General features: G+C 41.8%; 1 protein-coding gene across 1 annotated transcript in view; it reads right to left on the minus strand.

Annotated features, from left to right (window-relative positions):
• ADARB2 (adenosine deaminase RNA specific B2 (inactive)) overlaps positions 1-12,822 on the minus strand; it is a 304,888-nt gene that overhangs the window by 17,187 nt on the left and 274,879 nt on the right. Inside the window, exon 7 of the mRNA XM_069005730.1 lies at positions 2,235-2,403. Within this exon, the coding sequence (XP_068861831.1) occupies positions 2,235-2,403 (169 nt within the window). The remainder of the gene's footprint in view (positions 1-2,234; positions 2,404-12,822) is intronic.

Below are 12,822 nucleotides of genomic sequence, written 5' to 3' on the forward strand. Positions count from 1 at the left end.
TGAGGGACTTTTACAAGCAATAAAACCCAGAGCATACAAGCCAGATTTTTTTGTCAAATCTTGCTTATACAAACATGAATTTCAGCTTCAGAGATCTCTTTTCTTCTCACTGCAAGACAAGCCCAGATAATGTGCAACCAGAATCCTGCATCCTGCAGACATTTAAAGAGTCAGCTACCTGTGTGGTAGGGCACATACTTGGAGTCTGAAACGTGGCACCAACACCACCCACTGACCTCTTCAGTGGGGCATGAGTGGGAAAGGGCACCCACACAGCAATCTCCTTTTCCACTGAACTCCTTTCCTGCCTCTACTTTCTGTGATCAGAGGGGAAGAAGGCAGAAAACAGTCCTATATGTGGTGAAACAAAGGACAGGTGAAGAAACCTTTGATTTCTCCTCCTTACACATGAGGATAATAATGATTAAAAAATATCATAGATGGCATTTAATGTGGTAAACTGAAATTTGGGATAAAGTATAATGCAGATGTCCTATCCCCTTTGCTCTGCCTCTTTTTTAACTCCACCCTACTGGTGAGAGTAAACATTTGCTCTTGAAAGCAGGGAATGATGATTGCTGATTTTTTTTTAATCTATGAAAATCCCAAGCTCATTTGAATTACATTTCAAATAATAATTAAAATTGCAGTTTTTCATGCAATATTGAAATAATACTGTCAATTATGAGAGCTGCAAGATTTTTTTTATCTTGGAAAAATTTTGTGGTGGATTCTTTTTTTTTTTTCACAGAAGAAAATGCAGTTTAGATATGTGTCAACAATGAAAGGATTCACTGAAAGTGCTTTGCAGATGTGCTTGGAGAAAACCCAGCTCCTGAGACTGTGCATTACTGTCAACATCCCCATCAATAGGAAATGTAATAGTGTTTGCAAAGCTGATATTTAATTCACTGGCTAATGACATTCAAAACCACAGAGAAGTGCAATATTTCTATTCTTGAAATTAAATTTTTTTCGTTTTTTTGAGTCCATGTGAGTCTGAATTTTGAAAACCCAATTGCAACTACACAAAGTGCAGGAGATCCACTGAATACAGTTTGGGTTTTCTGTTACCTCCTTATGAATAAATGAAAACATTACAGCAGAAGTTGCTCTTTATCCTTCATGCAAGCACAACAGTTGTGATGATTACACTTAGCAGAGGGTGGATTTTGTGAGTCTGGTAGTATTACCATTTGCTGGCTCACTTCTACATTTTTGTGACAAAACGGCAGGCTTTGCTAAGCTGACAGGCTAATTTAGCTTTGATAGGTCATCCAGTTAAAGCTAAGAGCAGAATTTATGCATTTGGATTAAACAAATTTTTTATGATTTTTTGGGAAAGATTCTGTCTATGTTGTCCTTTAATAATTGGGCCAAATTTTTGACTGATGTAATTTAACTGAGTTCTTAGGCACGATGTTCCAGCAGAGAATTTGATCATAGCATTTGTGTTTTTATAGCTATAATGTGATGCATTTTATATGCAGGGCTGCATCTACAGATAATGTACATTACATATATACAAAAATAATTATGAAGTTAAAATATACATACATGCATAGATACATATTAATAGTGCAATACAAGTGCAACCAAGCACACAGACTTTGATTTCGGTTTCTGTTAGCCATCACTTGCCATTAGTTAACACCCTAAACTGAGAATGGTGAATGTGTTTACATTTTATTTGTCACCTGGGAATAATTATGAAATATTTATTACATGGAAATTATTCTACATAAATATATGTTGTATTTACAGGACAGAACAGAAACCCACAGAGGGGGTTTGTGACATGAGAGTTCTTCAATGACATTCAAAAAAGTAGAAATATTCCTGGTGGCTTTTAGGGCACTTTATTCAATTGGGTGCAGAAGAGCTAAGTTTATCTGTACGATAGTTGGTTTGCAAGTTTTGGGGTAAATGATCCAAGAACAACAGAGTTGATGTATTTTATTTGCACAGTGAAATTCTACTGGCAAAAAAAGCTGCAAAGACAGTTTATATTTTTGTCACACTGTAATAAGCAACTAACGACCCACAGAGAATTTGGGAAAATGTCCTATTTACATTCCCTCCTATTTATATGGTCTGCTTTTGCATACAAAGGAGGTCTTTGTTTCTGCAGGGCTTGTCAGCACCTGCTGGCTGCATCCTACCGGTCACCATAATCCTCTGTGGCATCAAACTTCCACATGCAAAGACTTTTGCCATGTATATCCATCACATACCTGGCGATTTTGTCTGTGCAGGACATGGTGATGAGCTGCTCTCCCAGCAAGACGCCGTCCCACGTCTGCGCTGCGTTGTGACACCGGACAGGAATGGTCCCTTCTCCAGACTCAATCTTTGTGCGGAGATGCCCACGGTATTTCCTCACTATGTGCTTGCTGCTGTTCACTGGGCAAAATAAACACAAGAATGGCAATAATTGAATATTTTCTGAGAGGCTGTGTTGAAGCCATAGCTTGCATTTGCAGAACCACCTGTGGAGGTCCTTAAATTGGATGAAAATTTGATGAAGTAACAGCCCAAGAAAGCAGTGCAGTGCAGAAAAGAAGGGGCTCCTAGCATGGTTGTCTTTTCACATCAATCAAAGCTAACACAAAGCACACACTGAGCTCATGTTCCTCTTCTATTTCCCTTATATGTTTAAAAAGAAGAGAGGTGCTCTGTTTTTTTAAGAACCAGTACAATTTCTCATTTTAGGATTGAATTGTGATGGATGAGTGTTTGAAAAAGCTTGGTTCAATAAGTGTCATCAAAGACTCAGCTGCATGATGCAAACCAGTCCAATACTCTACTGTGATATTCAGTGACACTTCCTAAATAATTTCAGAATTGAGGTTTTAATTTGTTATCACAAAATTTCACTGTAAATTCTGAAAAGCTAAAGGTTTATACTCTGGATCAAATGCAAATCAAAACTTGCTAGTTGTTCATTGCTGGCTGAAATTCCTTCTAAAGTCTCCCTGAAGTGATGTACTCTCCTGCCTGGTGTCATACCAGGATCTTTTATCACTTCTGTGGTATTACATATTTGAATGCAAGGCAGCTGCTGCTGGGGTGGCACAGGACAAGTGCTTTAGCTGCTGGCCCTGTGCCATGATGAACTGAGTCCTGCAGATATGCAGTAAATACAGAAGATAATGACATTTCCAAAGCACTTCACCTTCATTTTTATGAAAAGAGAAAAACTGCAGTTCATTATCAAAATCACTCTTATGCTCCTTACACTGTTACTTTACCCCTGGGTATTTTGGTTGTAAAAGAACAGGAAGGAGCAGCAAGGAAATCCTCTGGGTCTGCTCACTGCCTCACCCTCAGAGGGTTTCACTGGAGGTTACCTTCTTCCTAAAGCAGACCTTCCACAGTTTCCCTCTAGCCCAAAGGAAAATAATGAATGACACTACACGACTCAGCATTCAAGGAAAAGGACTGCTGCATTTACAGACATGAGGCTTTTGCCCATATTTCCAACTGTCCTGTGTATTCTTCCATGCCAGCTCCTCATCTGGACCAGAAGGCTTCTACTTGTGAACATGAAGCTCCTCAGTCCTCAGTGGGCTACAGGGCTGCCTGTGCTTCTGCCACTGAGTAACATGAGTGTGTCAGAGGTTGTGGGGCTGATGGCACCTCTGGCTGCGAGCAGCTGGCTCTGTGCATGATCCCCAGTGCTGGTGGAAGCAGTGGATTGACTGGCTGCTGCCAGTGGGTGGTTTGCAAAAAGGGAGTGGAAATGTAAATCACTTCAGCCTATTTGGATTAGCAGAGGCAGCAAAGAGATGTAGAACAGCAAAGTCAGCTGTGACCTGCTAGCACAGGGGCAGCTGGGCCCCCAGAAATCATTGCATCTTCTCTCCATTCCTGCTTTTTTAGAATTTAAGATGGGTGTGTATGTGCCAGCAGTGGGCTGGACCAGGTATCAAATGGATTGCTTGGTCATGACCAAAACTGGTTTCCACCCAAACTCAGTCTCCATCATATCCAAAATACTGTTTGCAAATACTGTTACAGTATTGCTGCAACAGGATCTGAGTTTGGCAAGGAGTGGTTGTTGCACTGCTATCCCCTCCAGCAGCCACGTCCCAGCAGCAGGGGATGTGGGGGGACCTTGTTCCCAGTTGTCAGCACCTCACAAATCAAGACACTGCAGTAACCACCAGACTTGGAGTACTGTGGCTTTTCAAACTTGAGCTGTGGGAGAAACTGGGAACAGCCAATGAAGAAATAAAAAAATTCAATAAGCAGAAATGCCAGAGTCTCATAAATGTCTCAGATCCCTCTGCTCTCAAATTTACTGGTTGTGCCAACACTGTCAGGAAACCATTTCCATGACTGTGTGTGCTGATCCCTTGTACATCCCTCTTGTCTGGGATGCTAAGTGCAGTATCATTCAGAGGATGCTCTTTGGACAGTATTAGCTATCTGGGAACTGGTCCATATTTTTCTTGGTACTCTGCAAGGAAACATTTTTTAAAACCATGAAACAGAGGTGAGCAGCATTTTTTACTATCAAACCACAGAGTCATGGGAAAGGTACCATGACATTTCAACAACAAAAGTAGAAAGTGATCACTTCTGCTTAGCAAACACATCTAGCTGAACAACAGTGAGAAATGTCTACCAAAACCACTTTGCCTTTGTCTGCACATACTGAGAAATGATGGCATGGCAGAGCGAGATCTCTGCCAGGGAAGCAGTGAAGGGTGACTCAAGAGGCTGTTGCTGTTTCAGCTGGTGGAAAGTTTGACTTTAAGCAAATCAGTTCTCTTTTCTTGAGCTTTCCCACAGGTATAATGAAGATAATGATGCTTCCTTCTTATGCAAATTAATTTAAAGGTACTGCTCAACAACTATTTATAAAAAACAGATGCTATCCTTCCAGGAAAGATCTACCACAAGAGTCCGCCTGCTGGAAATCCCTCAGGATAAAATGATTTTTTACTGTTTCCTTCTCCAACTTTGAAGAAAAATATTTTCTCTTGTTACAATTTTCCTGTTTCCCATCTCTCCAGATTTTCCTCTCTTTCCCAGCTCCTGCTCTGAGCCTCCCCTCTAAGTGCCTTGATCTCCTAGATGACTCTCTTTTTCAGGCAATTCAGCGTGTTGATACACCCACATTTCCCATACATGCAAAGAGACATGTAGCTGCTAGAGAATTTTAGTGACTGCAGTGTAAGATGAGCAGCCCATCATTTATGTGGCTTTGATTTCACTACATAAATGTTACCTCAGTGAGGGGCAAAGCATCCCATAATATGCTGACAGAGATAAGGAGTGAATTCAGGGGAAAAAACAGCAGCAGGATTGCAAACAGCTGTTGAGCAGCTGGGGAATTTAAAGCACAGACCAACAGTTTTTGGGGAGAGGGATCCAATTGACTTCTGCGAGTTTGGGGGGGTCTGTTTCTTTCATTTGTCATTTGTCTGTCTGATCTTCTCAGGACCAAAGGAAGCACAAAGGCCAAAGTAATCCACATCTGGTTGTTCTCACAGCATCTCAACCCTGGACTGCAAGTACCAGAAACTGAACAGAAACTGAAAGTTTCTAAAAGCACTTAGGAAGTGTGTGCAAGTGCACTGATAGTCTCAGTCTCTGAATGCTCATATTGACTCAGCCATGTGTCCAGCTTTGCTCCCTGTTCCTGCGCCCTGCCCACAGTGCAGCTGGCATTGGCTGATAGGATTCAGGCATCTGTGGCCAGTGTACACTCACCCCAGGACACACTCCCACAGCTCTGATAAGGAGTTTCAGCTGCTCAGCTGCTATTAAATTCAATGAATAGGGTGTGACTCAAACCTCGTGCCATGCTGCCTGTCTCAGGCTGCTCACATTGCTGGGGTAGTTGGGGCACATGCTGCAAAAGATCATCTGTGGCATTTATATAAAATACTAATAACCCAAAGCTCTGAATGCTTTCAGATTGCCAATGATTAAATAAATCCAAATCTGCGACTGGAACACACTGAGTTCTTTTTTAGCATTTCATTAAGTAGCACAGGAAGATATAAACAAAGGAAAGGATGAGGCTCTGTGAGTTTTGCACTGAAGCTGCAGACAGACTTCAGCCCATAAGCTGCTTGTCAGCAGTAAAAAACCTGGTCCACTTACTGTAACAGCCTGCTACAGATCATTTTAATGCAGTCTCAGAAATATATTTATTTATGCATCTTAAAGTCACAAACTACAGCCTACTGCTGTTCTGCTGTTCAGTATGATCAAAACATCAGTGACTATAAGCATTTCTGATCTTTGCTGTGCTGGTTCTTCAACTGCTTAATCTCAACTAATTGCAGGGGAGAAGGAGTCTGTGGATGCCACTTCAACCAGAACGAAATGTCAATTCAAACCGGAATTGGAAAGGACAAATTTAAAAATAATTTGGAGTGGGTTTATGATGTGTGCTACACTCAGATGTGGAAATTACTCCTGAGAGTTCCTAAGATAAAAAGGTGCTGGATTAATTACTGGATTAGAAATGTACAGAGACAGGTGCCTTGTATTGAAAATCAGTGAAACCTGCTGATTTCAAGCCTCACCCCTTATTTTCATATTTTCTCCAGGACCAGTTCTAGCTCACATGGTAATGAAAAAAGCCACTCCATATTTATGATTTAGTTAAAGAGTGAAGAGGAAATGGACAGTGATTAAACAGAATCACACGAGTAAGATTCTGTCTGAAATTTTGCATGACTGCCTTGGAGGTTCATTTTCTGTTTCCCTGCTTCAGTGGAGGCTGTTCTCTCTTCAGGAAAGAAGAAATAAAACAGCCTATCTTGCATTTTTTTTCAGTGCTGGACCCTCCCCTCCTCAGCATGGTTTATAAAGCTTCCTCAGAGCAGTGTGAGACAAAGGGGTGGAAAGAGGAGTGTTAACATCTGACTGCCTTTGTATTTTGATGGTTGTTAAGAGATGTACTTTCACCTACCAGATGCTGAATAAATGTACAATATTACTATTTCAGAAGGTGAAATAGTGTTGAAGTGAGAGTCACAGCACAGGGAATGCTTTGGATGTGTCTCCTCTGCTGGGCAGGGTGGCTGGTCAGATAAATCCCTGCTGCACTGTGCTTTGGTGACCAGCAGAGAGCCAGGCTGAAATGCCATGGGCCAGCTTTGGAAAGCAAGAAACTTTAGGAGTGTTCTGAAAGAAGTCTGGATTTATGGAAAGAAGGGTCTAAGAGCTGCCCCTGCAGTGACTTCAGGGATGCGTCCTTCCCAAGAGGGAGCACAAGCCCCTGTCTTGTACAGGTTAAACAGGATAAAAGCCTGTTGAGATGAATCCCTAAAAGTCAATATATGACTTTTAAATATAGGCCACGAGGGCTGTTGCATCTGAAAGCAGTCCTAGGAGAGATTTGCTTGCTCCCAGAGCCATGTGGCCCCCATCACGTTGTAGCAGAGTTCAGTTCAGATCTATGGTTTGGACAGAATCATTAAGCCCTATATACAAATATGAATGCTGAGTATGTACTTTATCTGACAATGTTACAAAACCTGGCACACCTGTAATTTTTGGAACTGAAATTAACACTGGAGATTGAACTTCTTTACCTTTTCCCTTCTCCCTGCATCTTTTCTGGCTGAAATACTGTCTTTGGACAGTAGTCCCTAACCTGACAAAATCCATGACCTGATAAATGATGTTACCTTTGGCACATTCTTCTTTCTTCTCTGCATTAATCTTCAAATAACAATTTTCACTCTTTCTACTTCTTCCTTAATTTTTCATCTGACAATAGTTTCTAGTGATGTACTGACAAGGTGTGAAAGCAAAGTCAATTTGCCCATCCCCAGGTTATCAATATGTGGCATTTAATCCAGAAAAAGCAATGAAGAGAAAACTTGAAGTTTGAATCCACAAGAACAGAAAGGAAATGACTGTGTTTTTTTTCCTTATCTGCTTTAAGTACCTATTAATTAAATTATTATTTTTGGATTGAATTGTGGTGTTAGAGACAGTAACTGTAGGAAGGGTGTAAGAATGGTATTCCAGCATATTAACGTTTATCAGTGAGTGTTTTAATGAAAACTTTTAATTTTGGTCCATCAAAATGCCTCCATATATGATTACTGAGGGGAAAAATTTAATCTGTTCAGATGACATAACACTTTTACAATGAGTTTTTATTATCTTCGTAGGTTAATATGGAATGTATTGAAAGTTCATTCTAGGGAGAGGTGCCAAAATACCTTCATTGAACCTATGCTAGAGCAGAGAATGTCACTCTAAAACATGAAACCCATTTTACCATCAGACTAACTTCTAAGTAAGCGTGGAATCTCAGCAGGCTTTAATACCCTGAGAGGAAAAAAAATCTGAGAGAAACAGCTCAAAGCCTACAAACAGTTTTTTTCTAATGTCTGTCTTCAAGGAATGCCTGGGATCAAAATGTGAGCAACTAGTTTAAACTCACTTTAAAACAATTTTTTGGCAGCAAGGTCATTCACAGCTTCCTCTGAGAGTTATAAAGGACTGTTCCAGGCAAGAAGGAATGAGCAGTACTGGGTCAGGTGTCAGGGAGATCCTTTGTGCCACCTACAAACCCAGGCTGTGGACTCCAGCCTGCTCTGGAGTAGAACAGCATTAGTATGTTGAAGGCCAAAAGTACAAGATTTATCAGTGGGATTAAGATTCTGTGCATGTGGCAATCAAGGAAAGTACAACTCAAGCACTTCAAGATTATTATTTTTAATTACTAATTGCTCCTCTCATCTAAAATCAGACATGTCCCGCCGTGGTTTTGAAAGTGGAGCTGCTCCCACAGAGCAGTGTCTAGAGATCTGGCAAAGGGCTGCACTGGTGCTGTGAACTCTGTGAGAAGACTTCTGCCTCTGAGGCCTGCATCAGGCTTGTCACCAGACAGAGAGGCCACTAGCTGGTCTCCAGCAATGCACAGCTCATCTTTGTGGAGAGATGCTGCTGGTTCCCAGGTCAGCAGCTGATCAAAGCCAGTGGCTGGAGGCTGCATGTGGAGAGTGAGATGCTGCATCCATCAGAGACCAGGGAGGACCAGCTATTGAGCCACATCCTAAGCCATGCATCATTGTATCTTTCTTTTTTTTTTTTTTTTTGTTAATGAGAAATGTTTTCTCTTAAAGCTAAGCTTTATCTTTTAAATATACTTTATGTGAAAACTGCATCAACATCACTGATCGCCTGTTTGGTGACAATTCTCTCCCCTGCCATATTTTAATCAAAAAGTTTACACAAACATAAAGAGAATGTGTTATTCATCATAACCCTCTTTTATCAACAAAACATGCTGTTATTCATGTGGCTTTGGGATTTTGTTGCTTTTGGGAAATTGAAATCTTCAAGGATGGTTTACAGAAAATGTTGTGAAAGAAGTCAGCAAAATATGAAAACAGAAAATGAACCCCATGAGACAGAAACAAGAGCAATCTGTCAACAAGGTCGACAGATTTTCAGCCACACTGTAGTAAGTATGAGTCTAGAGAGGCTGTGGTTCCTGATGCATCACCACATATATTCTACTTCAGCTTCTGGAGCTTTGGAGTCCTATGGTTTCTGGCTGAAGAAATTAAATCTTGATCACCAGGAAATGGTTCCTGTTGGCCTTAAAAATCTGTGGATTTTAGTTGCCAAATTATTCTGAATAATTTTATAACAGTGCATAGAATCTACAATGTTTTCCATTTTAATATTCTACTCTGAGCATTAATTACCCTTTCTCAGAGCTGTGATTGCTGGATACCTTTTATTCCCATTTTACAGACATAGAAATAGAAGTTATCAGAGTGAGGTGAGTTGCCCAAGACTGGCTAGAGAAGGCAGCTTGCAGGATCATGGTTAGAATTAAATTGTTTGTTAGTCATACAGATGTCTTCAGATTTTTCTCCTAAGACTCCAAGAAACTCCCCAGAAGTCTAAGGACTTCCAGAACTCCCACAAATCTTAACTGGACCTGGAGCTGCCTAATAAGCTTTCTAAAACTCAGCTTATGAGTTTTACCTGTGATTCCCACTCAGTGGAAGGGTAAATTAGAGTAAATTAGATCTGAGTGGGTGTAGTTTTCACCCACAGAGATTTTTCCCAACTATGGTTTGATATTTTCCACCAAAAAACCCCCCATGCCTTATTTAGGTATCTTTAGTAGGCTGTGGGATGTTGGGGTGGACTGGGGGAATGTCCAGGAGCATGTGGTCTCTTTTTCCCTGCTGCAGAGGGCTTTGGAGACACCACTATTCCTTGGGCTGGACAAATCTGGGGACAGGGAGCAATTTCTTGGTGAAATTTTCTACTACTATTCTGAAAACTTCTCAGGCATGGTCTTTTGCTGATTAATGCAGCCTTTTTATCACATCTGAGCATTGCATCTAAATGCAGTGTTTTACAAAGCAGCAAAACCCATAACAAAGCAGAATCAATAAATACAGTGCAATGCCCTTCGGCAATTCAAGCATTCTGTTAAAATTAGAATCTGATTATAGCTGTGGAAGCCTGTTTTCCTGAATCCTAGCAAACACATTTTGCTTTACATGAAAGCTTTTCAAAGCTGTGGCCAATGCTGGCTCTGAGCAATCCATAGTTTTCAGCATATTCTTTCTCTTTTCCTGGATAGACACACACTGCACTGACATATACTTCTAAAAATCTTATTTTCTACTTTAAACTCCCCCTGAAACAACAGAACTCAAATAAGCAAAAACAGCCAAGAATATCACAAGGAGAAGGAATTGGGACATTTTCAATGAATTGTCAAAGGCAAAGAGTTTTCTCATGATGTGTCAGTTCTGACAAAGTTTTAAAACACAGAGTTAAGAAAGGGAGCTGTCTAGCTCAGCTGATAGGGAATTCACTGATCCAGGACTTGGGAGACACAGATTCAAGTTTTTATTTCTTTCTAAGTGGCCTTGAATGAAAAAGATTACCCTGAACTAGGCATGGGAGGAAATCAAATAGGGTTTTTCTACCCCTTGTTACTGATGACCAGGAGACATGAAAAATATAAGATGCAATCCCACTTTCACACAATTATTTTCTTTTAAATTTTGCCTGACAGGTTTTGGTTTCTTTCCAGCCAGTCAGTACTCTGAGACCTGAAATTGTCCATGAAGTGAAGTTGTTATTCACCAGTCAGCTTTAGCAAAACTCCACTAAGAACCTAACCACCCAGCCTGGTGGGGATTAATAATGGAATATAAAGCAACAGCAAACTTTTACAGGTTGATTAATTAATTGCACTGAAAGCTTCAGGACTCCAGTGGAACAAAATGGGAGCTTCTTCCCAAGGTGCATTCTGGGCTCTAGCATGACAATGCCAACAACAAAACCATGAGTGCTTTCACAGCTCTCCTAAGCCTGGACACCACTGGTTTCTCTGGCAGGTTTAGGGGCTAGAACTGAGCTTTGGGATTGGCAAAAGGTTTAGCATGACAGGCCATGTAAGGCATCACACCTCTCCTTTGGGTTACCAAAAGTGATGGGATTTCTGGAACATGTGGACCACATACTTGCAGACCCTCTGGCACTGCTGCTCTGTCTGAGCAATGGGTCCATCTGAGCAATGGGTCCATCTGAGCATTGAGATGCAACAGCTGCTGCTGTTGCAGCTTTTCCCTCAGGTGGCATCAGAAGAGCTCAGGGTTCACAGCAAAGGGCTTGGGCCAGTCACCATCTCCATTCTAGTACCCCTGACATGAGTCTTTCCCCCTTTTTCCATTCTCTCCCTTCCCTGCAGTCTTGGATGAGCAGAGAGTGAGTAGGAGAGGCTGGGGGAGGAAAAGCTTCTTGCAGCACCGGAGATGGCTCCAACCAGTGCCTGCAGGTCCTGTGTGGGTGTTGTGCATTGGAAGAAGCAGAGGGGCTTCACTCATCTTGAAGAGTCCCTCCACCCCTCACAGGCTTTATGTCGCTGTCTCTCGCCCACTCCCCATCATAGCTGAACATCACAGACCCACTCTCCCTCAAACTTTCCCATACTCACTGTGGCCCTCCTGTCCCAGGGTCCCACTGATTCCTCTCAGCCACACTTTCTTCTCCTGAAATCACTTTGCCCACCTTCCCCAAAAGAAGAAAGCTCCCCCACAGTGCCAGCATGGATTTATTTTAGATGCTGGGAAGAAATCTTTGAACTGTCTACATGCAGCACCACCTCCACACCTGGAAAGCCCTGACCTAAATCAGACCACTGCTCAGGCCTGCAGTGCTTGTGGGGACAGAGGACCACCACACCTGGGCTGGGCTCTGTTGTCACCTTTGCTGGGCTCTGTTGTCACCTGCCCATCCCATCCTCTGCTGCCAGCCATAGGTGAAGTGTGTAAGTGATGGAGAGATTTAACCAGAGGGAACTGTCCTGTGACCATGCTTTCCCTACCAAACTAACTTGAGTGAGAGCAGTCACACTGAAACAACATTTCAGCAGCCTGGGAAGATTGAGTTAGAAAACAGGGCAATTACATATAAACCTAATGCCTGCTAAGAGTCCTGAGCAGGGACACAAGCTCCTTGACAGACCAGCTTCTAGTTAGCTGTAGAAAGTCGCTGCATTTCCTCTGTGTTTACTTTGGTAAATTGAGGCTGGGTCAGTGGCACAAGCAGAAAGGGCCATTGCTTCCACAGAACTTGACCTCAAAGGAGGATGGCAAAGAGTGTTGTGCTCATATCTGAACCCAAACTTTTTGGATAAGACCCAGCCCAGTCTTAATGAAGTGAAAGGACAATTTCCTTCCACTTTCTTTAATACTAATTCCCTAGCCTGTGAAATAATGCAAGAGCCTCTTGCTGTATCTGCAATTTCTGCAGCATCCTTTATATGACAAAGCAATCTGGGCTGACCACAATAATTCACCT

Source organism: Aphelocoma coerulescens, chromosome 2 (genome assembly GCF_041296385.1).
Source record: "Aphelocoma coerulescens isolate FSJ_1873_10779 chromosome 2, UR_Acoe_1.0, whole genome shotgun sequence".
In the NCBI taxonomy this organism is placed as follows: domain Eukaryota; kingdom Metazoa; phylum Chordata; class Aves; order Passeriformes; family Corvidae; genus Aphelocoma; species Aphelocoma coerulescens.